The 23,628-nt window shown below is 54.3% G+C and overlaps 2 protein-coding genes across 10 annotated transcripts in view; one reads left to right on the forward strand and one right to left on the reverse strand.

The window, feature by feature from the left end:
- 6430548M08Rik (RIKEN cDNA 6430548M08 gene) overlaps positions 1-10,711 on the forward strand; it is a 51,156-nt gene extending 40,445 nt beyond the window's left edge. For 2 of the 4 annotated variants that reach the window (NM_172286.4, NM_001163760.1), the window contains exons 9-13: positions 1,701-1,778; positions 2,872-2,901; positions 5,363-5,443; positions 5,722-5,816; positions 6,619-10,711. In NM_172286.4, the coding sequence (NP_758490.3) occupies positions 1,701-1,778; positions 2,872-2,901; positions 5,363-5,443; positions 5,722-5,816; positions 6,619-6,668 (334 nt within the window). In that variant the 3' untranslated portion in view covers positions 6,669-10,711. The remainder of the gene's footprint in view (positions 1-1,700; positions 1,779-2,871; positions 2,902-5,362; positions 5,444-5,721; positions 5,817-6,618) is intronic. The other 2 variants (XM_006530934.3, NM_001163761.1) reach the window with 2 other exon arrangements.
- Positions 10,712-11,800: 1,089 nt separating this feature from the next.
- On the reverse strand, positions 11,801-22,890 carry Cibar2 (CBY1 interacting BAR domain containing 2). Of its 6 annotated transcripts, none has more exons than XM_011248429.1 (9): positions 22,718-22,890; positions 20,114-20,348; positions 17,480-17,548; positions 17,292-17,393; positions 17,144-17,149; positions 15,109-15,213; positions 13,900-14,028; positions 12,708-12,809; positions 11,801-12,101 (listed from the first exon to the last, which is right to left on the reverse strand). In XM_011248429.1, the coding sequence occupies exons 1-9, from the start codon at positions 22,735-22,737 to the stop codon at positions 11,976-11,978; spliced, it is 894 nt and encodes a 297-aa protein (XP_011246731.1). In that variant the 5' UTR covers positions 22,738-22,890; the 3' UTR covers positions 11,801-11,975. The 6 variants fall into 6 exon arrangements, with proteins under 6 accessions (XP_011246731.1, XP_011246733.1, NP_001029152.2 ...); XM_011248431.1 differs by having other exon boundaries at positions 22,644-22,890; NM_001033980.2 differs by having other exon boundaries at positions 13,915-14,028; positions 22,718-22,873.
- Positions 22,891-23,628: the final 738 nt, after the last annotated feature.

The following is a 23,628-nucleotide window of genomic DNA, read 5'->3' on the forward strand; positions in this document are numbered from 1 at the left end:
CAACTTTCTAAATTATTATTATCAGTGCATTGAATGTTTTGCCTGAGCACCATATGTGGGCCTGGTGCCCTTGGAGGCCAGACATGAGCACTGGATCCCCTAGAACTGGAGTTACGTTACAGATGGTTGTGGGCTGCCATATGGATACTGGGAATCACCAGTCAGGTCTTCTGAAAGAGTAGCAAGTGCTCTTAGCTACTAAGACGTCTCTCTAGACTCCTACACACCTTATTTAATTCTGTTGGGCCAGGGCTGTCTGCAGTGCCATGTTTATATATATAGATTGTGTCTTAATGTTTCTGTGCATGTACACACACAAACACACACACACAAACACACACACACACAAACACACACACACACACACACACACACACACACACACACACACACACAGTAAGAACCAGCTCTCTGGTATGGTGAATTTAAGATGCAGGGAGCTGCAGGAGTGAGGTCTACTGCAAGGGTCTGCCAGGTACCATCAGGAAAGAATTCAAGTTGTTACTACACTTTCGAGTCAGTTCTTCAGAATGGGTTGTGAAGCAGGGCTGCCCTGTGCACCTGGCTTTTCCTTTGCCATCTTGAGGTGCAGCCAGGGAGCTTTTCCAGAACAAGTACGAGTCTGTTTAGACCCTCTCGACATAAATCTTTTTTTTTTTTTTTTTTAAAGATTTATTTATTATTATATGTAAGTACACTGTAACTGTCCTCAGACACACCAGAAGAGGGAGTCAGATCTCGTTACGGATGGTTGTGAGCCACCATGTGGTTGCTGGGATTTGAACTCTGGACCTTCGGAAGAGCAGTCGGGTGCTCTTACCCACTGAGCCATCTCACCAGCCCCTCGACGTAAATCTTAAGTCAAATAAATATCTTTATAAATTATTGTGCTAACATCAGCAGGTAGTAGCACAAAACAGACCAAGACAGCAGCAGTTAGGAGCCCTGGCTGCCTCCCATGTCACATTCACTCACCAGTGAGGAGCAACTCTAGCTTGGAACAGAACACCCCCTACCTCAACATCATCACAGCCCCTCCTTCAAAGGTCACGGTCCAGTAGGGATGTGTGGCTGAGAAATGTCATGGGCACCCTCAGGGCAGAGGGCTAGGTGGAGGCTGGCAGAGGTCAGCACAGGGAGGCTGGCCCTGAGTCAACTGGAGAAGCTGTGCAGCAGAGAAGGGAGGGGCTCACGGGGTCTGTGTCACCTCAGTTGGTGTAATAAAGGGCCAGATACCACGCTTGTGGCCACTGTTCTCCCACATGCTATGCAGTGGAATCAAAACTGCCATGTGGAACCTTCACGGTCAGATGTAGGAGGTCATAGGAGACCCCTGATCTTCTGCAGGGAGACCTGTTACTGACTCCATGTTCCTGTGGCTGTGTTCCTATGACGGCCATGGTGTGTGGCTGCTGGCTTCCTATGTTGCTGAGCAGATCCTGCAGGAGTCTAGTCGTCCACTATTCTCAGAACCCACACTGGCTTCCACTCTGCCCCTCAGTCCACCTGCCTGAGCAACTGAGCCGGGTGGTCTATTCAGTCTCCCCACGGGCCTTTTCAACTCTTCCATCCCCTGCCAGGTCCCCAGGGCAACACTTTATTCATGTCTCAGGCTTCCCAGACTCTCATGAGAAGCCGTTGCTTTTGGTGTGGAGGGGAGAGAGGGCCTGGGTAGATCTTTACCGTGTCTCACCCTGCAGGCACACGCTGAGGTTCTGGAATGCTGCCTTTTTTGATGCTGTCCATTGTGAGAGGCGGAAGCGATCCCCCACCACCAGGTAGGAGCCAAGAGTGTCCCCTCCAACTTTGGGGGAGAGGACCAAGTCTTGGCTCAGTCTCCCAAGTAGTCCTTGGGAGCCAGCAAAATGGCTGCTGTTGATGGTTTCTTCCACCCATGTGTCCCAGAGCCCTGCAAGCTGCCTGAGGGCTCAGCGCTCACAGCTTTGGGGGAGGGGTGCTCAGCTTGCATGGTGCTTCCTGTTCTGGGGCTCTGGCATGATGTGGCCTGATTCTCCTTAACATGCTACCTCTGCCCAAGGGAGACCGCTGGCCTCCACCCCACCCCTCTGTGTACTGTTAGAAGCAGGCCTGGCTGTGCAGCTGCCCTCTGGGCCCATTGCTGAACCTAAGCAGACCTTCCTAGCTGTGCCCAGGCTAGACCTTCCTAGCTGTGCCCAGGCTAGTCCTGCACCTCACACCCTGTGGGACCCTGTTCAGAAAGCATGGGAAGCAGGAAGGGCGCATCCCCGGGAACACAGAGGCCCTTTTTGTGTGGACCGGGCACAGGTTGCCACCCACTCCGTCAGCCACAAGGGAGCAGTCCCTGTGGAAGCCAGGCTGGCCCTGCCGGACCACCAAGTGTGGGACTTTGTAGCCAGGATTTCAGAGCTTCGGTTGACTGTCACTAGGGAGGCCCTGGGCCTTTTGCTGTGTTTGGGAGGGAGCAGATGAGCACAGCAACATCTGGCCAAGGCTCCTCTGCTGGCAAGCCATTATTTGAGGTAGAACCCTTCATCAGAGGGGCAGCTGAGGCCAGTGGGAGTGAGTTGGCTTGCCTCAAGTCCCGTGGTTGTCTGGTGGGACCATTTCCTGGGGAAGCAGAGGGGGCATGGGGTGGGCAAGGCCCTAGACTTCCAGAAGACCCTGGGGAGAATTCTACTCTGTCTGGAGGCTGGGCGGCCTCCAGGCACGCCATTGGCTTCTTGCTGACCTCGTCCAGCTCCTAGGGATCCATCTGTTCTGGGTTCCCTGTCTCTCTCTGTCCTCTCTGCTCCCTCCTAGAATAAAGCTCTCTGCTTGTTCTCTCCCATCCACATATCTTGCATGACTTTGACATGTGCCTTTGTTTACCTGTTTCTGCTGCCGCTCCAGAGGGGATGCTGGAGAGCAGGAGGAGAAGAGGTGTGTGTCCACGTGACTTTGCTCCATTTACAGCTCTGGGTTTCTTCCAAGGCCTCTGTCAGGAGGGGAGGGTACCTCTGGGGAGGCATGGCCTGTGCTAGGTAGGCTGGTGACAGGGCATGGCCCAAGACAGAGCTTGCCAGGACCAAAGCACCCTGAGATGGGAAACAGGACACTGTGAGCTGTTCCAAGAGGCAGCGTGGCACTGTCCGTGGGTCCTTCTCCACCTGGGTCGGTCACAGGGATTCCACTCGTGTGGAAGTGGAGGGTTGGAGTGGAGAAGGTTCTTGTTTGCAGTTTCTCCCACTCTCACTGGAAGGGAGTGTCACCTGATCTAGGGTCACATGGAAGGACAGCTACCCCCTCTTTTTCAGCCACTGGGTGACCAGAAGAGCTGGGTGGTGGGTCCTCTGAGCCTACATGAGGTCTGATTCATGTTTCCCAGAAGCCCCTGTGACACATATTTAGAGTAAAAGCCACACCCACACATTAAGAGTTGTGAACCCAGGTAGCTTTCCTTGGAGCCTGGGTGTGTGTCGTGTTTCATGGTTCACAGCTGTGCTACTCTGATGACCCTTGCTGCTATGGCTTTATAGTAGCCATGAGGAGCATTCAGGCCTGGCATCTCCTCACAGTAGCAGGCCCCCACCATCTCTCAGAGAATGCTAAGACAAACCATCTTCCTAGGAACAGCTCAGGCCCATCATAGCCTCCCCAGACAACTGAGCAAGCTCATGATACTGGTCCAGTTACCTATTCTGAATCCAGTCGAAAACACTACCAGCTGCCTGGGCCTCACAGCCTCCTCACTGGAGCTCAAGTGGCTAACTGGTCAGGACAGTCCTACTGGAGAGTAGCTCGGGCCCCCCAGGCTCCAGCAGCCATCTTTTTCAATGACTTCTAACTGCAGATTCCTTTCCATCACCCAGTCCCAAAGGTTTCCATCACGTGGTGAACATACACACACACACACACACACACACACACACACACACACACACGCTTAGATTGGTGGTCTATGTTCCATATATAGGACATTCATTGACAGGGCCTTAACTCAGCTCTCAGCGAGCAACTAGATAGCAGGTACCAGCCAGGCCAAGTTCTCATGACCTTCCACCCTTTCATCAGAAGTCAGGTGACACCTTAGTTTTAGTCCTTTCCACAGCAAGGAGAGTCACCTCCTCATGGGGTCAGGCATGCAGGATCGGGGCCGGTATGCCACACTCTGAGAGTATTGTGCACATGTGTGCATGGCTGGTTGCTGGGTGGTACACAGTTGTTTGTACTTAAACAGCCTCACAGCAAGTGATGGAAGGCTGCACTGTCCCTCCAGTGCATTCTGGGATCTTCTTAGAGGTGCTGCCTGAGCTTGTAGAGCCCGCAGGTGAGCTCCATCCTGGTGAACTGCGGCAGTCAGTGGCCTGGGCCAGGGAGAGCCTGGCCTGGGCTTTTGTCCCTTTGCTTTGTTCTTTCTCTCCCTTCCTTCTGCTTCTCCATGACTGACAGCTCCTCCCTCCATGCTCCGTCTTCTCTCCCTGTGCTCTGATCTTCTCTCAGCCTTACGTTAGTTAGGGTCATCCACGCTGAGGCTTTTCTTTGGAGGCAGTGGGCCACAGTGAGCTTCCCCTCCTCTCAGAAGCTGTGTATCTGTCTCTGAGTACCAGGGTCTGACTTCACGTGGGCAGCGAACACAGACACAGGGGGGCTTCTAGGCCCTCTGAGGAGGTGGCCGCTCCAGGAGCCTCACTGGGAAGGGGAAAAGCCAGGGTGATGTGTGACATGATGGTCTTTCTGAGGTAGCGGCAGAGGTGTTAGCATAGACACCTTCCTGTCCTGGGCCTTCCCTCTACACAGGGTGGGTGGGTGCTCAAAAGAACACCCCAACATTACCCGAGTCCCCATCCCATGCTAAAGAGTTCTTAGAGACTGTCCACCACTCCACTGCCCGACTGGGCTCTAGAGTTTGGGCCGGCTTCATCATGCCCACGTGGTCACAGGCCAGTGCCAGGAGGCCTATAGGAAAAATGTGGAGTGTTTCCTCAGTGGTGTGTGGGTCAGGGAACAGTGTCTGTGTGGAAGGGACACTGTGGCTGTCAGTCTCAGGCTCCCCATTCTTATGTCTCCTATAGATGTTGCCTTGTGCATCTGGTCCCAGGACACCAGTCCTAGCCCAAGTTTCCTGGGCCATTGGATAGACCGAGTCCTTGGGAAGGCTGTGGGTGGCCAAGGCTCTCCCAGGTCTCCAGATCAATAGGATGTTGTTAGCTTTGTTTCGGGCAGGGAATAAACACCTAAAGGTGTGTGGGGCTCCCCCAGCAAATAGCAGGCTCTGGTGGAAATGACCTGCCAAGGCAGATCCCTATGCATCCAAGGGCAGTGCAGACTACCAGCTCCGCAGAGCAGGGAGGGAGGGTCCCAGGCTATTCTGAAACCCATCCCGTCTCTCCTGTGCCCACAGGGAGAAATGGTGCCACATGACCCAGGAAGAACGGGATGACAGCCTGCGCTTCAACGAGAACATCACCTTCGGGCAGCTGGGGTGAGAGCTATGAAGCCAGCCTGGGCTGCCTGGGGCAGTGTAGTGGGTCTAAGTTCTGAGGAGCACAGGGCTGGGTGCTCGGTCCTCCTCTTGATCCTGGGGGTGGAGGTGGGAGGGTAGGGGTGTGCAAAGTCCAGTTAAGAAGTATGGGTGACATTTTCACCTGATACTGCTCCAGGTCTCAGCCATCCCCATCCTCCCCTGAGTTAGAGCCCAGTATCTTGGCTCCCTCTTCTGGGCTGTCGGGAGGGTAATGGCCATGGGTGTTTTTCCTCCAGCACGTTCACCCACAACATGCTGGCCTTTGGCTTGAACAAGAAGCTATGCAGCGACTTCCTGAAGAAGCAGGCTGTGATTGGCAATCTAGATGAAGGTAAGCTGGCCTGGAGATACTGGGGGTGGGGAGCCAGAGCAAGCCCTCTATAGTGGGGCTTCCCACCCTGTCAGAAGGAGGGCATCTGTCACAGAAACCTGTCTCCTTGGCTTGCCTTCTTTCCCGAATCCATGGAACATATTCTCTGGCTGTACAACTGGAAGTCGTTTCTGCTGAGGGATGGCAGGTGGCGTGTAACGCAGCCAGGTCAGAGATGGGTCTGGCAGTCTGTGTTACTTGTGCAGAGCAAAACCCTGGTCACAGTTGGTGCCTTCTAGAGCGCCACTTGTTTTGCCCCACACTGTCAGGGCAGCATGGCGGACAGTGGGGGATTCTGAGCTTTCCCGGAGTCCTTCTCTGTCTCACCCGAGAGTCTCTGACCTCAGTGCAGTCCGGCACTGCAGCCAGGTTTGCCGCTGCTGCTTCCCCTGGGCCGAGGCCTGACACACCTATGCTCTGATGAGCCAGTAACTCGCTCCTGCCCTCATCCCCAGCCAGGCAGAGAGGCTGTGTGAGCACAGGGACAGGATTTGCAGCCATCGAGCAGCCTCAGTGTCTCATCCCTCTCCAGATGGCCGTCAGAGCTCAGCGTGCCTTCTGTCGGCTGCTCGGGGCCACACTCCACACATGACACCATTCCTGTAACACCCATGTTCCTGAGAATGAATGCCTACTTCCACCTGTGTGTAACTGGAGACACGCAGTGCACTGGTGACACGGCCAGCAGCCTCATCCCTGACAGACTGAGCCATGCCATTCCTGAATGCCATCTCCTCTGGAATAATCCTGTTCTCTTTTCCAGAGCAATACAAGCTGCTAAGTGACCACATCGAGCAAATGGCCACAGAGTAGGAGATCAGCACGTGCTCGTCTCCTAGGATCTGTCACCCCAGTGATGACCCTGCATGACACCAGCAGCACCCAGAGCCGCTCCTTGCTGCCCTAGAACTAGCAGTTAAAAGACTCCAGAAGCCTGTCTCCCCTGCCTGTGTCTGCTCTCCCTCTATGTCTATGGTGTCCCCTGGGTTACACAGCTAAACGTGAGGGACCATCTACCCCCCACCTATCCTCGAGCACCAGGCTTGTGAGATGAGACAGAGGGTGGAGGAAGCCATGAGGGATGGTCCCCACGGATCCTGCCGAGAGCCACGGACATGTGGTTACAGAGGCGCAGGAGGGGATCCACACAGCTGCAACGTGAGGACAGAATCAGTGCTGTGAATGACAGCCTGCCACTCCCTGCCACAGGACTCCCTGTGAGCTGTACAGAGGACCATGGAGCCTTCCTGAAAGGTCTCGGCCATCTGTTCTTCTCCACCTCCTCATGGGATAGGAACTGAAAGAGAACTCAAGGGTTGTCACTTTCCTAGAGGGTGTGAGCGTTCTGCCAGCCACAACCATGTCTCAGACTCAAGAGCTCCGTCAACAGAGCCTCGGAACTGGCCACTCAATACAGTCTCTCCCTCAATAGCACAGAAGGTCCTTGAGCTCCCAGGCCGCAGCAACACATGCAGTGGGACGCAGGAAGCGTGGGCGAGCATTCTCCTCGGCAGCTCTGGGGGGGACAGAGCTAAGAGCACACAGAATGGATCTGACTGAGGGAGGAGACCACGGGAAAGCAAGGTTGCCTGGTAGCTCCAGCCCACAGTCCTCCCCTTCTGAAAGACCCACAGCGATCTGCCTCCTCAGCATCCAGCGTGCTGGCTCCAGAGCTGCTGTTCCCATCCACGCCAGTGGCCTCGGTCCCTTCTGTGCCAGGCATTCTGGTCACTGACCTTGAACTAGGCCTGCAGGCTCTCCTGTCACCCCGCATCACCTCACCCTTCTCTGTCCCTCAGCCTTCAGTCACATTTAGTCATGGTCTGCCTGTGAGCGCAGTGAGTTCTCTCCTGACAGCTGTGAGCTCAGCTGGTGTGGGTGAGCCTTTCCTGCAGGAAGAGCCTCCCAAGGGATGGCCAAAGAAGAGCAGGATAGGCAAAGCTGTGGAATGTACATTTCCTGGATGTCAGGGGTGACCAAAACAGTACATCAGTTCCTGAGATATTCAAGCAAATGCCCCCGATAGCATAGTGTGTGCCAACCGGTACACCTGACTCAGCATTAGGATCCTATAACCATGCCTGTCCCTGCTCTGTGTTTTAGGGAAGTGACATAAAGTGAGGTCGCCCTTGCTAAGTCCTGCTGTCCTCTCTAGAGCCTTCCTCAGAGCTGTGCAAGCATGGGAGCCTCTCCTTGCTCCTCCCAGTCCTGCACTGGCATGAGTTCGGGTGTAGGAGGACATGACTCCAAGGTGCTGGGAGATGCACCAGTCTTGCGCAGCAGCACCTGTGGTCTGGCCTCTGCCTTGCCCTCATGCAGCCATGAGCTGCCTTAAGGGGAAGAGTGCCAATGGTCTTCGTGGACTTCAGAAGTGACTTTGAGACTGTTCCTGCTGACCTTTTGAGATAGTCACTTAAGGAAGGATGGCTCTCTCTCATCTGTCTCTTGTTCCTTATTGTTGCAGAGCTAGCTCCACAGAGTCAGAAAGTTCTGACCCACATTAGACCCGTGTGCGCTGCTAAGGCCATGGTAACCCTCTGGGGACAGGCAGCCATTGATGGGAGCAAAGCTTGCAGGTGCCTGGAGGTGGTCCCACCATTGCCTGCAGATGTCCTTCCTCTGTTCACAGTTAGGTTTAGTGAGCATTTCATGTCAGGGAGCCTCTGGCCAGTGTCTCTGGGAGGTCACTAATCTACCCCTGAGGTACCCACTCTTTCTGTCGTAGCTTTCTTCTAGGGCCCCAACAAGCAAGCATAAACCAGGCTTGCTGGCCAGCACTCCTTGGCTCCCCTGCCGAACCACAGACAGACAGTTCAGATTACCAGGATAATCCCAAGCAGTATCTCCAGTCTCGGCTGGTAGTGGCCCAGATCTATGCAGGCCCATTAGCACACATTCAAACCTTCCGGGGCTGTGACCTTCAAAGCTGTGTAAATCAGTGTCAAGCACATTATAGTGTTTGCCCTCACAGGAAAAAAAAAAAAGTCCCCTGTTCTGAAAACAGGCCAGTGGTGGGCCGCCACTCTGCTGCTATCAGCTCTGTTAGGTTATTGTGGGTGTTAGAGGCCGAGCACAGCGACCTCCAGGGCACCTCTGCGGAGTGACTAGCCACAGGCAGAGCTGCATTGTGGTATATATACTGAGAGATCTGCATTGTTCACCTGCCAGACTGGGATTTTCCTCTCATCTAAGACACAAAGCGCCTAAGGTGCTCAGCGTCTCAAGAGGACTGGGGTCGAGGCTAATCTCCAAGCTCCATCTGCAAAGGAAGGAGGTCTTCCTAGCTGAGCCGACTGTACATCTGCAGTCCCTCACTCAGGAGATGGGAGCAGGAGGATCAGGAGTTCAAGGTCATCCTTGGCTACATAGGGGGTTCAAAGCCAGCCTGGGCCCAATGAAACCTGGTCTCAAGAGAACAAAACCAAACCAATCAAATATGGTCCTAAGAATGCAGGGTGGGATTAGAGCCAGTGTCTCTGCTTGAGATGGAATGGTGTTCCCAGCCTGCCTTGTCACTCCTCACCTGAGAGGAAGCAGTGGGTGGTCTGACTCTGCAGCCCAGAGACACAGGAGGCTTCAGGGACAGTGCCCTACTCTAGAAACACCTGCCACTCTAGATAGTTAGTGTGAGGGATCCAGGCTTGTGTGAGGGGAATAATGTGGAAAGCTGAGGTCTAATTGTGGTGACGTTAGCTGTCCCAGGCCACAAGCCATACCCAACCTTGACCTTCCTGGGTCACAATGATCAGTTGGTTTTTCCATTAGGGAGGGAAGGTCTGGGCCTGCTTAGCAAGAACCGCTTTATTCCGGTTCCCATACCACATTCAGCCGGCCAGGAGACGAGCACTAGAGGAAAGCAGTAGGAAGGGACTCTAGGAGGTGGCACTGGCCCCACAGCCTCTGGGAAGTGACAGAGATGCCTCAGCTCTAGGCTCCTGCCCTTGCTGCTCCCACCTTCCAAGCCAGTTGCAGAGCCCCTGCTAAGGACCGAGCCTGCTCACTCATCTCAGCTCCAGCCGCACAGCCACAGCCTCAGGTCTGTTTAGCTTGGGAAGCCAAAAGTGGATGCCTGTGTTCATGGGCCTCCCCTGGGAGTTAGTGATTTGGGGGACCAGCCTCACTGCAGACTCCAGGCTCTGACAGGTAGTGGCCTGGGCCCAGCTGCAAGCCATGCTCCCCTGAGCTATAACCCCAGAAACTCTGCACTTTATCAAGAAAGGACCCCCTCCTTATGGATTGCCTTGGCTTTGACCCTGAGCTAAGGCTGGCCCTATTCCATCCTTCTTCCTAGATGATGGGTGTGTTAATGGGAGGAAGGAAAGAGACCCTGCCTAGGGAAGGTTGGCTTACAGCCACCCTTGCAAGAAGTGCTGGTATAGGGTCAGCTGGGGAGAAGAGCCCTGGTCAGTGGCCTTGGATTGTCACTTCTTTCAGGATAAAGATCCCTTGGGGGGGGGGGAGTTGGATGTTTGACTACTAGGAGATACTAGAGGCTCAGACAGCAGGCATGTATCCCCATGGGGAATATGTGAGGACCTGGACCGCTGGCTGCCTCAGCTGTACCTGGTTTTAAATGCAGCTTTCTGTAGAGATTCTACCTGCAGTCTGTTCTCTCTTGGGGTTCCACACCCATTTCTTGCCAGCAGCTCCCAGTGATGCTGTGTTTTGTATGTTAGTTACACAACTTTGTGTCCTGCCAGGTCATGTTCTAAAATTAAGGCTGAGAAAGGTGTGAGGTCGAAGATCTCAGGCAGCGCTGTTTCCTGTGAAGAAAAAAAAAGTGTATATATCCATAGATATAGTACTTTGTCTTGTCAGGAGGTGGAAACCGAAATAAATTATCTTTTAAAAAGAAGTCAGATTAACTTCTTTTCATGTATCCGTGAGGACTTCACGGGATACATAGTCACGTCATTGGCCTTACAGAAATAGATACCCCCACCCAACTCTGACTTGCCTGACTGGACAGACTGGAGGCTAGGTTAGGGTTTGCCTGGGGCAGAATGTGGCCTGCTACTTGGACATATGAGCCTCCCTGGACCTGATCACCGCCTGTCCTGTGGGGCCAGAATGGGTGTCTGATACCTGTCACTTCCCAGATAGGAGAGGGGAGTGTTCTGGCTCAGAGAGGAGGCAGGGTCAGGAGGAGCCTTGATTCCTAGGTGTTGACCAAGACTGATCGCTCACACAAGCTGTCTGTGGAACAAAGTTGCAAAGGACAGAGGCATCTCTTCAAAGTTCTAGGACCCTGCCATGCTCACGAAGCCCTCATACTTCCTAGGGAGTAGACCCCCCAGATACCCTGAAAATTGAGCCAAGGGCTCATTCCACATATGCTCCCAATGGCCCCCATCTATCCTTTGTTTATCCCCACGTTGGATCTCTGTGTGTCCATGGCTCCATAGCCAATGTATATATACATCATGACATGTCTGTGTCATGGCTGAGTTCAGTACACGTCTGCCAACTTCATGAACCAAAGGGTTAAGCTCTGGGGGTGAAAAGCCTGCAGACGATCTTTGTGGAGGGCTTGGGAGGCAGCCACCGTAAGGACCCTGATCTTCCAGAGGGGGCATTTGGGCACAGACCTTTGTGCACAGGGAGAGAACATCATATAGAACCAAAAGCAGACACCAGGCATCATGGCCACCGGAACAGTAGCTGATCGTGACTGCACCTAGCCAGAGGCTGGGCAAGGTCTGCATGGCCCTTCCTTCCCAGCCTTAGGACCTCCGACACCTGACACAGTTGTGCCTTGCCCTCTCCCACCTGATGTGGCTTATGACTTCCGGGCTGGCAGGTCTAGGCTTCTGCAGCCTTAGCTTCCCAGTTGGCAGTACTTGACCGGGAAGACCTCAGAAACTCATCCACCATGCTTTTAGCATTCACACAAGTGCATCCACTCCTGGCCGCCAGATGAAATCAGAAAACAGACAAAGCATGGATGCAGTTGAGATTCACGTATCTTTTACTGACACAGGGAGTATAGGCCGGTAGAGCGGCCTACTGTGCCAATAAAGAAAGCGAGACCCCAGGGAATCCCTGACCCTGAGAACACAAGCAGAATGCACCAAGGTCCAGGCCAGCCTATGCCTTCCTCCTGCCACTGAAATCCTCTTCCTAGTCTCGGGGTCCTTGCTGTTGTCCCTTGAGGTCCTCCAGGGGGATCTCCTCCACGGAATCAGTCTCACTGTCCTCTTCACCTCCAGCCTCCTTCCCCTGGCGTGCCATGGTACTCTGAGCACTCTAGATGGCAGAAAGAAAAGTCACAACCGCAACATCCAAACCAGGAGTGACCGCGAGTTGGAGAGGTGGCTCTCCTATACCACTATAAAGAGTGACTTCAGTCATGAGCCACCAGGTAGGTGAGGCCAAGAGAGAGTGGTGCTACCAAGCAGGGAAATGGCGTTTGCAGAGAGAGTCCAAATCCTTCACTGGGCTTAGGACCTTCATGAAACTCAGTGACAGACCCTTGCACTGGTCACCTCCCCTCACAAGGGCAACCTCTCTTCACAGTCATTACTTCCCCTCCCTGTGACTCTGAGGCCATGTCTGCCCTGGTCACGTCTTACTTACAGGCACCACCATTTTCCCTGACATTGTTAGCCTAGAGCTGATGAGAGCAAGCCTCTCCCAAGCCAACAGGTGACATTTGGTGTGTGTGATTCATTCCTAACATCTGAGAAGATCTGAATCTGCCTGTGGCCCTGGTGAAATAAAGTCTGACCTGCCATGGTGCCAGAGCTCTCCATCCTGTCTCCACGTCCCACTCCTGTGTACTCCCCTCACTTCCACTTCCCTGGCTTCTTCCCTTTGTTCCCGGATTAACTCCAGTGATATGTCCATGCTCACCTGGCTGGCCAGAGGCCAGGGGACAGATGGAGCGGGGTTGGTGTCTGTGAGCGGCCGAGCTTCACCATGCCCGTAAATTCCACGCGTCTTGGCTCTGAAGTCCTGCCAAGGAAAGATCAGGGTGGCTGGATCCAGCTTCAAAGCCCAGGAATATGGGCTTTGAATGGGGTAGGAAGCAAAGGTGAGAGGGGCTATGCATCATCTCTGGGCACTTCCTGTTTGCTGTCTCATGGACCCCACAGCGGCCCCCTGAGGGGATGTTCTAGTTCTAACCCCTTCAAAGAGTTGGGAAAACTGAGGCCCAAAGACCTAGCTAACAGTCACCCAGGACAATGGCTGGCTCAAAACCACTCTCAACCCCTGAAAGAGTATTGTAGAGCTGAGACTTGGGCCACATGCCTGTAACCCTGGCACTGAGGAGTCTAAGGCAGGGGGATCATGATTAAGGCTATCATGGACCCTAGAGATGAATGAACCTTGGGAGACTATGAGGTTTGTCTATAGCCTTCTGTGTGGTTTTATAGCTTATGTAAAAAGCCTTTGATGGATCTTTCATCTCCCTGTCTGTTTCCAAGTGCCAGACTTAGTGGGTGACCTGTAGCATCCTGGCAGAAGCATACAGAGTAACTTCCTCGCGCTCCCCTCCCCCAAGGCTTTAATACTCCCCCCAGGCTGCTGGCTGATGTGAACAATGCACCACAGGGAATCTGGGGCAGTGCCAGGCTGTGGGCTGTGTAGGCTCCAATCACCAGGCTCGACACCCATAAAACCCCACACTGCTTCCCAGGGCTCCTTTCCCCTTGCGCAGAGCTACTGCCGCCATCCCCCTAGCCCCTGCCCTCCACCATTTGTAAAATAGCCCAGCTCCAGACTGTGACATGAAGCCACAAGACAAAGCCACAGGTGACTGGCTCACAGCAGCAGGTTTGGGGCCCTGAGCTCTGTAAATGAAGCTTGCTGTGAATCTAATCCGTGCGCGTGTGCGGCTGGGGACAGTTAGTGCTTTGCACTGAAAGCTGAGTGCCAGCCATGGTGGCTTTTATCCCCGCTGTTCCTCTTCAGTTCTAAGTAGTCCTGTGGTGCTGAGCAGATGACATCCCAGGTCGCCAGAGAAAGATTCCCCAGCAGGGGTGGCACCCGAACCAGGTGTTTGAAACAGCTCAGCAGCAGAGCAAGCCAGATAGAAACCCACCGAGGTGAGACCCACCTGCAGGTCTCTCTCCAGGTCATAGTTCTCCAAGGTCTGGAAAGCGCTGGAATACACCTCCACCGCCTTTGCGTGGAAAACCATCTCGATGGTCACAAAGTCAGAGAAGATTCTCTGCGGGAGAGAAGCCCATGTCAGCATATCAGTGTAGCAGCACCATACAAGGTCACACCATGCCCCCTCCCCCAGCCTTTTAAAGTTTTGGGGCATAGCCCTGTACCTAGAGGCAAGAAGACCCCAAAGGTGCCAAAACCCTTTCACACTGCAAAACAGTGGCTGTTTAAAATACCTCTCGTCTAAGCCTGCACCAGTTCCTAGCTTCATTCATTTATATACTCATTCATTCATTCATTCATTCATTCCACCAATAATTCCCCAATACCCACCACATATCCCAAGCCCTGGATCTAGAGGCCAAGTGGCCTGGGGTCTTGCTGATCTTCTGAACCGCAGAGATGAGAGGGATAAACCCAATATAGGGGGGCCTGATCCAGGGCAAAGCCTAAGTCTCTGAGTCTGTCAGGAGCTTGGGTCTCCAGCCTGCTGGGCTGGGGATCGCTGCACAGGAGACAGAAAGGCAATTCCCTTGGGAGGAATTGTTCTTTGTTCGTAGGACAAGGTAAGCCACCAAGGGGTGTGGATCACAAGAGTGACTGACCCATCTGAGGTCGAACAGTGGACAAGAGTGAACTGGAGAATGAGGTAGGCAAGGATATTCATGGTCAGTCGGCCCTGCAAGAGCAAATTCCTTGAGACCTCTTACAAGACCTGGGGCTTGACCTAGTCTTCCGTGGCGTTGGGGGAGGGGCGGTCTGGTGGAGATAAAGGGGACTCTGTTGGCCTCACAGCTTGTCAGCATGGCTGCTTTCTAAAGAGTGTTTAGAGTCTGAGGGGGCAGCGAGGTCCTCTTATGGACACAGGTGAGAAAGAAGAGCAGGCACAGGAGAGGATGATGGGATAGCTCTACCTCAGGCTCTCCTGGTTGGGGGCCGTGTCCAGAGCTGGGTGAGGAAGGATGGCCTGCCCTGAGTGGACAGCCTCTCAGCTGCGCCTGAATCAGCTCTCCCCACAGCCCTGGCCACAGAAGGCCATGCGGTCACAACGCTGCACACGCACATACTATCAAACACAGGCATGCGCATGCGCACGCACCCACACAGGTGAACACAGTCGCCCAAAGCTGCCACTGCCTACCCGGAGGTCCTTCAGTTTCTGTTCCTGGAAGGCATCCACGGTCTCCACTAGGTGGAGGGTAGAACGGTTGGTGTCCACTGAGGCCCTCTGTGCACTGGTCTCCGCCTGGCCTCAGGGTCACAATAGGTACAAAGTGTTAACAGGGTGGTCCCGGCCTCTCGATACTCTCTATTCTGGGTTGTTCTCTGTCTTTTCTTTGGGGAATTTTCTCCTGCCTCGTGGGGTCTCTGAATTTGGTCACTGAAGAAATGGTCAAACTGAAGAAATGGTCAGGCGGGACCATGGTAAAAGGTTGGTCACGAGTTGGACAGACCTGCTTCATAGCTATGTGACCTCAGACGTCACTTAACTTCTCTGAACGTCAGTTTCCTTGCCTAAAACTGGGTGTTGGTAAGGAGACCTGGGAGAATCAGATGTAAGAGGTGCAGAGCCACTTCACAGTGTAGCCCGCACTTTGCTTGTGAGAAACCTTGAGGGCCCCATACCCATCCCCAACGCCGCTAACAATTATCATTCCGAGGTGGGCACTTCTGGGTCTGGGCTTTATTCCATGGGGTCTTCATATTCTTGGTAACTGATTCTACCCATAGCCAGTTGTGCGTGAATGGCTTGCTCCCTCCTTGTAGAGTAAAGCTGCCTCTAGGCTAAGCCTGAGCGCGTTCACTGGAACTGAGTTTGGCATTTAAGGCCACGTGTGACACTGAGGAAGCCACCTCGATGGCCCTCACTTTCCTCTTCTTTAGAATATGGCCCTAACACTAACTAAATGCTTGTGAAATGGTGGGACAAGGAGCAAGGGGCTAGCATTCAAAAGGTTCCCAATAGGGGAGGAGACCCGGACTCTAAACAGATGGGTGACCAGGAGGGAGGGCTCTGGCAGAGCCTAGGATAAAATTTGGAGGTGCTCACTCCAGGCTGAAAGCCATGCCTGACCCCCTTGCTTCCGATGTGATGTTCTTCATGTTACAGAACGGACACCAGGATGGTGGGTCCAAAGATGCCTGCCTCCTAAGCCCTGTGCCAGTCCACAGGTCACCAGACATAGTAAGGCATACTGCAGGCTCCATCATCCCGTGCACTGCTGACCTGACCTGAGCCTTTGTGATCCTGAATTCTCTGATAAACCAACAGGAGTGAGCTGGAGGAGAACTGGAAAAAGGCTGACAGCAGAGGAAAGGTGGCAGGTGGGGACAAGGACTGAGGAGCCCAGAGGGGGTGTGGCCTAGATGCTAGGAGGGGTGGAGCCAATCCCCTAGATTCCCAGAGGAGTAGCCTGCCTACGCTTGAAGAGACCAGAGGGCCCCACAGTGGATTCTGACCCTAATCTGTGAGAAGTGTGTGTGTGTGTGTGTGTGTGTGTGTGGTGTGCGTTTGTGGTGTGTGTGGTGTGTCTCTGTGTGTGTGTCTCTGTGGTGTTTGTGTTTGTGTGTGTGTGATGTGTCTGTGATGTGATGTGTGGGTGGGTGGTGTGGGGTGTGTGTGTGTGTGTGTGTGTGTGTGTGTGTGTGTGTGTGTAAGCCAGCTAGACTGTGACTATCACGGCGACACCCTCATGACAATCCAAAATATCCCCAGGGATCAAAGCAAAACTATGACTTGGGTCCATGAAGGGCCACTCTGAATGAAGCCTATTCTAGTGGCAAGCAGGGCAGAGGTGACAAGCCCTCACAATCTTGCACCCAGCTCTTAGACAGATGGAGCTATGCAGAGATGGTAGTGACCACCTTCTTACTGGGACTGGCACTCATACCCTAGCCTCTCTGAGCTTGCTTGACCAACAGGCTGGGGATGGCAGTAGCTACCCTGTCATCAGGATGCAGATGACCCCACAACTGGGAGGCTTGCTGGACAGAGCCCAAATCCCCTGGCCTCAGCACCCACCCTCCCTTTGCCTCACTCACCCTGCTGTGCTGTTCCCATGTGTCGGCTGGCCTCACCTGGTAACTCTGGCTTGATCTTCCATGAGGTTATTTTTGCCTGTCTAAACCGCCCAAAGGCTGCCTGCCTGAGGTGAAGTGCGACACCTGACACTCACCTGGGACTGAGGAAGACTGTTAAGGATTCAGGTGAAGCCAGGTGGCCTGCAGGTGGGACCCCTTAGCAGCCCCAGCCCCATGGGTCTGGATCCCCAAACCCTTCAGTGCAAGGCGTGGAACGGCCACCCTGCCCAGCAGGAAGGATACGATCATTTGTCGATCTGAGGGTGACTTCTGCCTCAGTTTCTCCAGCTTTTCCAGTTGTTTAATCTCGTTATTTTGGACACGTTTACATTTCTTGATATCTGCCTACACAGAAAAAAGAGAGACATTTCCTGGGGATGCCAAGGGGGTCAGGCCCCACCCCTGCACACCTTGAGGTGCACCCAGCTCACCCGGGTCTGCTTTATTTGGGCACCGTAGAGCTTCAGGGGGCTGATGACCTTGGCCTCCAGCCTCTCAACCTTCAGGGCACAGGTGGCAGCATGAGAGAAGCAGAGAAGGCATGAGCAGCGCCCGCACTCTGGGGGACACACAGGGCCCTGGGACACCCAGCATCAGGCCTGGCTCTGCCCGCTCAAGGGCTCTGGCCATGTGCGTAGGCTCTCTCAGTTGGAGTTCCCATCTGTGAGCTGGGACAGTGACCGTGCCCCAGGGTGTCCCAGCAGGTCAGTGGGACATGTGCAGAAACTAGGACAACACCAGGCACAGAACTTCGGGGAGTGTGGCATGTTCTGGGAACTGTTTGGATGGAGCATCCCAGAACGGCAGAACGATGACTTCAGACCCTTCTCTTTGCAGCTCTGGGTCCCAGGCTGCCCCAAGGTGCACGCATGCTTGCAAACATGGTTGGAGATTGCAGAAAGTAAAGACTGGAGTAGAACTCGGAGCTGGTCACTCTTCCTGACCTCTAGTGGTGGGGCCAGGGGGTGCAAGAGGAAATGCAAGACCCTCAGACCTCCTGCACACCAAACTACCCCCACCCCACCCCACCCCACCCCCAGGCTTCAGATTCCAGGTCCCCTTAGCAGCTGACAGCTCAGGAAGGAGAGAGAAAGGACAAGGTCCCCTTCTAGCCCACAGTGGTTTATGTCGATTATCAACTTGACACGATTACCTAGAATTACCTAGAAGACAAACTCTGGCCACATCTGTGGGGGCAGTTGCTAGATTGGATTATATTGAGATGGGAAGACCCACCCTAACGGTAGGTGCCTCCATTTCACTGGCTGGAGAGTGGAACTGAAGAAAGAGGAGAAACTGAGATGAGCAACAGCCCCTGCCACTCTGCTTCCAAACTGCAGAGACTATGTGACCAGCTATGTCACATTAGCCACTATGACTTGACTTTCCTACCACGTGAGCCTGATAAACCCTCCTTCCTTAGATGTGAGGTGTCTGACCTCAGCAGCCACAAGCTAGCATACCCCCAGGACCTTGTAGAATCATAAGGCGATGTTCTGGGTCTTGGGGTTGCACCAGCAGCAAAGGAGTTCTGGGTTGGATGGAGAAGGCCTGGGTGCCAGTGTCTAGGCATGGCAGCAAGAGAGATCTGTCTGCCTGTCATGGCTCCTGGCATCTTGGGGGTTGGGCTTGCCAAAGAAGCAGGAGTGACAGGACCACAAGGCCACTGGTTTCCAGCTCCCTGACCCTTGAAAGGGATGATGTCATGCTAAAGGATCATGGGAGGGGCATCCCCACCCTTTCCTTGAGTTCAGAAAACTCAGTAGCAATTCCTTCTGTTGTCCCTTTAATGTTCTAAAAGTTTTAGAACAGAATGTCCTTCTTGGTGGCTGCATAAGCTCTTTCTCAGGCTCAGGGCCAGTTCTCAGCATGGAAGGCGGGGTAGAAGTCAGGCCCTGAGGCTGAGTGGAGATGCTGGGTAGGGATGCTGAGGTGGAGGTGCTGAGGTGGGGATGCTGAGGTGGGGATGCTGAGGTGGGGATGCTGAGGTGGGGATGCTGAGGTGGGGATGCTGAGGTGGGGATGCTGGGGGGGATGCTGAGGTGGGGATGCTGAGGTGGGGATGCTGAGGTGGGGATGCTGAGGTGGGGGTGCTGAGGTGGGGATGCTGAGGTGGAGGTGCTGAGGTGGGGATGCTGAGGTGGGGATGCTGAGGTAGGGGTGCTGAGGTGGGGATGCTGAGGTGGAGATGCTGAGGTGGGGATGCTGAGGTGGGGATGCTGAGGTGGAGATGCTGAGGTGGGGATGCTGAGGTGGGGATGCTGAGGTGGGGATGCTGAGGTGGGGATGCTGAGGTGGGGGTGCTGAGGTGGGGATGCTGAGGTGGGGATGCTGAGGTGGGGATGCTGAGGTGGGGGTGCTGAGGTGGAGGTGCTGGGTGGGGATGCTGAGTTGGGGGTGCTGAGGGGGAGGATGCTAGGTAAAGATGCTGGGTGGTGCTCAACTGCCCAACACGGAGCTGGAAGCTTCAATTTTTCCACTGGTTAGACCAAGAAAGGGTGCCTCATACTCGAAATTCTGGCACCCAGGAGGCTGAGGCAGGGGGCTGGCCTTGAGATCCAGGCCAGACTGTGCTACAGACTGATCTTGTCCCTACGAAAAGGACAGCGAGCAGAGGAAGCCACCCAGGTGATCATGTGACATCTCCATTCACCATGCACCGTGGGAGAAGCTTAGCTGTCTCTTTCAGGGACAGTCACCCTGTCCCAAGAGCTCACACATCCTGGCTATGTGTGGGTGTAGCAGGATCTGTCTGTCACACAACCTGTGCCATGTGTATCCCTCTGTAGTGCTTGGCCATAGGAGACCTGTGCATTCATCTCTGCCAGTCATACAGGGTGTTTCCAAAAAGACATTGATCGCTCCACCGCCATCTCCTTTATCCTCTGGACTGCACAGGAATCTATGGCCCTCATGGGACTCCCAATAGGGGCTTCCAGGTCCCCTTGACTCCAGCAGCCCTCACTCAACCCCACGAAGCCCTCTAGCTCTCTACCCTGTCACCAGCATGACCACGAGGGGAGGGGATGTCCCCTGCTCGCCCTCCCGCCCAGAGCTATGATCACCTCTGCCTGCCGATAATCCTGCACTTTGGCAAGGTCCTCGGCGAAGTCTCGAATGGTGGCCCGCAGCTCAGGGTTCTCCGTGTTGGCAAAGTCTATCAGCTGCTTCACCAGCTGGTCAGCCTTGTCACGAAGTCGGGCCGTCTTGCGTGTGTAGGAGGCCAGCAGTGAGCAGAACTGACCGAAATACCTCTCAGCATTTGTCACCGTGTTCTCCATGGCCCTCACCTGGCTGTCCCTGGGTGGGGGTGGGGGTGGGGGGATAGCGCTAAGTGCAGAAAGTCCACGCTCACTGGAACCACCATACCCACCTCTCCAGTGGGCAAGCACTTGACACTTGTACTCCTGTGCACAAATCCACCTCTGTATATACCTAAGTGCATTACTGATAATCTAAAAACGTGAACTGGGTGTGGTCAGGCATGCCTTGAATCCATCCAAGCACCTGGTCCTTGGGCAGTTCTGAGGAATATCGTGAGCCCAGTGAGGCAGAAGACAAGACCTGCCGGTGCCCCGTGGTTGAGCAAGAGTTGATAGATCAGGTGGGCCCTTTGTTCCCTGGGACCTGTGAAGGGCTGCAGCACCCCCACAGTCTCGTGCACTCCACTGTACCAGCCACAGAAGCCTCTCCTCCAGCCCCCTCCACACCCATGGGCCTTTTCCTGTTAGTTCCTCTTTCTCCCTTCTTAGAAGCTTTTGGGTTAAATGAATGGCCCTTTGGGAATCTATTTGAGGCTGACAGATAGTTCAAGGGTCTGGAGAAACAGCTGGGGGGAGGGGGGAGACGGACACCACACAAGCATGGAGACCGGAGTTCAGATCCCCAGCCCCTGTGTTAAATGGGGGGAGGAGCTGAAGAGATGACTCAGTGGTTAAGCCTGTCTATTGTTTTTGTAGAAACACCCAAATTCAGTTCTCAGACTCACAACCACCTGTAGCTGCAGCTCAGAGCAATATGTCCTCCTCGGACACTTGTACTCCTGTGCACAAATCCACCTCTGTATATACCTAAGTGCATTACTGATAATCTAAAAACATGAACTGGGTGTGGTCAGGCATGCCTTGAATCCCAGCACTGGTGAGGCAGAGACAGGCTGATCTCTGGGATTTTGAGACCAGCCTGGTCTACACAGAGAGTTCTAGGACAGCTAAGGACTACATAAAGAAACCCTGCCTCAAAAAACAAAACAATGCAAAATACACACACACACACACACACACACACACACACACACACACACACAATCTTAAACAAGACAAAAGGTCAGGAGTGGCCCCCACATACACCTGTAACTCCAGCATTGTGGGGCTCTGAGACAGAAGGATGCCTGAGTTTTTATCTGCCAGCCCAGCTCCTGATTCAGTGAGAGATCCTGTCTCAATAAATAAGCAAGAGCAATCGAGGGGACACCCAGTGTCTTCCTCTGTCCTCTGCACAGTGTGCACAGTGTTAGAGACACACACATACATAATTAATTTATACTCATAATTAAATTTATACTTAATTTATACTCCCTTCCCAGTGTCTTGCATCTTGCAGTCCATTTGGTACCAAGGATGCTCTGATAGGGAGTTGTGGACAGCTGTGATGGCTGTCACTGGATGCTACACGATGCCATCCGACCCCATCAAGCTCCCTGCGGAGTACTTGGGCTCTCTATCACCCTTACTCCTCTGCCTGGTCCCTTCTCCCTCCCACCAGCCCTGGGCTCCTCCACAGAGCTCTTTGCAGACCACTGACCACCGCATGCCACACGCTTGCCTTCTCTGACACACCTCCAGGGCTCATGCCGCCTCCCACACCCCGCATCCTGCCCACAGCCAGCGTTAGTGACAACCTGTGTGCTCAGTCTTCATAAGGGTACAGGAGGCTCCTGAGGCGTCCTGTCACAGTCCCCTCCCCTCAGCCCCAGGTCTTTCCTGTCCCTTGCTGCCCTCCCTTCTCTAGAACCCAAGCCCCTCTTGTGGCCTCTAGTGGTGGCCACTTGGCAGACCCCATAAGGAGCACTGTCTCACGCCTGCTAATGAGCTTCAACTTTGTAGTTTGCAAATGCTCCGCTCACACTTCCCTAGAAGAGGTTGCTATTGACATTTTTTTTTTAATCAAGTAAACAAAAGCCCAGAGATGCAAAGCATCCCGCCCAAGGGCATACAGCAGGCCAGACTCCAGGATGGCTGTCACTCATACACAGTTAGACAGGCAAGCAGGCCCCGTGGGTAAGGCTGGAAGCCAGCTTTTAAAGAGCATTCTGGGTGCATCCAGGACACTGGAAGTCTGAGTCCTAGGGAGACTCAAAGGCAATCAGGGAGGGCAGGTGACAGGGAGTCTGGGGCCATTAGAGGGAGCAGTGTCAAGGTCTGGGGCCTGGGTTTTTGGAGGGGTTCCTAGGGGGCAAGCAAAAGCAGGGAACAGACCAGAGAGTGGCTACACTTGCTCTTCACGCAGCACAGGTGAGGCCGACAGATCGCATTCTGGTAACCTCTATGCTTCAAGCCCTCCCTCCACTTTGAGAAGGGATGGCAGGGGGCTCACCTGCCCTCCTCCCCGATGTGGCAGAACGTGAGGATCCCACCTGCATACCCCTCCCAGCAGCGCAGGCTGCTCACCTGGAGAGGACGACGTTCATTGTGGACAGAGAGAGGCACCTGCTGCCAGGATCTTGGGGAGGATAAGGACAGGGCCCCAGGGGTCCCCTAGTCAGAGAGAAGGCAGCTAGTACTGGGCCCAGCTGTGTGGTCTGGCTAAGCTCAAGGGACTCTGCTGCCTGGTTGCCAGGCAACGGGCCATCCCCAGGCAAGCCCTGGGAGGAGCCCAGCTGGTTGCTGGGCAACCAGGGCCTCCCCTGCGGGGTGAGGAGGGCCAGCTTTGCCTTGGGGCTTAACCACTCTCTGAAATGAATTGGAAGTGGGACACAGAACCTCCACATGCCTTTGAATATGGTGTTCTTGGGGGTTCAAAGTGCTTGTAACCACCAGGAACGGACAGGGAGATCCCCGAAGGGAGCTTGCCTGGGACTTCACCCTGGACCCTGCTGTGTAGAGTCTCCTCCACCCTCAAGGCAGAAGGCCCGGTGGGCGGGGCGTGGGAGCCAGTGTCACTGAGGGTGGGGGGAGTAGACGGTAAAGGGAAGCGGAGAAGGTGAACCAAAGGAGTGCGGGGGGGGGGGGTGCGGGGGGACAGGCAGCAGCTCAGAGGAGTGCCTAGCGAATCAGGCAGTCCTGGGCTTCCCAGAGTATGCGACTCCCACTGTTAGACTTGGGGAAGGTGACTCCAGCGTCAGAGCACTAACACGTTGAGAGGTCTGCGGGTCACAGCCCCCGCCCCGCCCCGCCCGCCCCGCCCCGCCCCACTCGCCCCGCCCCACTCCCCTTTTCACTTAAGGTGCAAAGCAGGCCTGGTGGTGGAGGCAGAGAACCCAAGGCAAGATATTGATAGTTCCACGGGACGCCTGTCACACTGGGTCGTTTTTTTGTGTGCGTCCCAGCTCCATCATGCTGGGATTTGTTTTAAACACTTA

Source organism: Mus musculus, chromosome 8, assembly GCF_000001635.26.
Source record: "Mus musculus strain C57BL/6J chromosome 8, GRCm38.p6 C57BL/6J".
In the NCBI taxonomy this organism is placed as follows: Eukaryota; Metazoa; Chordata; class Mammalia; order Rodentia; family Muridae; genus Mus; species Mus musculus.

Coding starts and splice junctions, on each gene's coding strand:
- Cibar2 (XM_011248429.1), bottom strand. CDS start 22,737: ATGAACGTCGTCCTCTCCAG. Junction 20,349..22,717: donor ATGAACGTCGTCCTCTCCAG/GTGAGCAGCCTG, acceptor ACCCCCACCCAG/GGACAGCCAGGTGAGGGCCA. Junction 17,394..17,479: donor CCCAAATAAAGCAGACCCGG/GTGAGCTGGGTG, acceptor TTTTCTGTGTAG/GCAGATATCAAGAAATGTAA.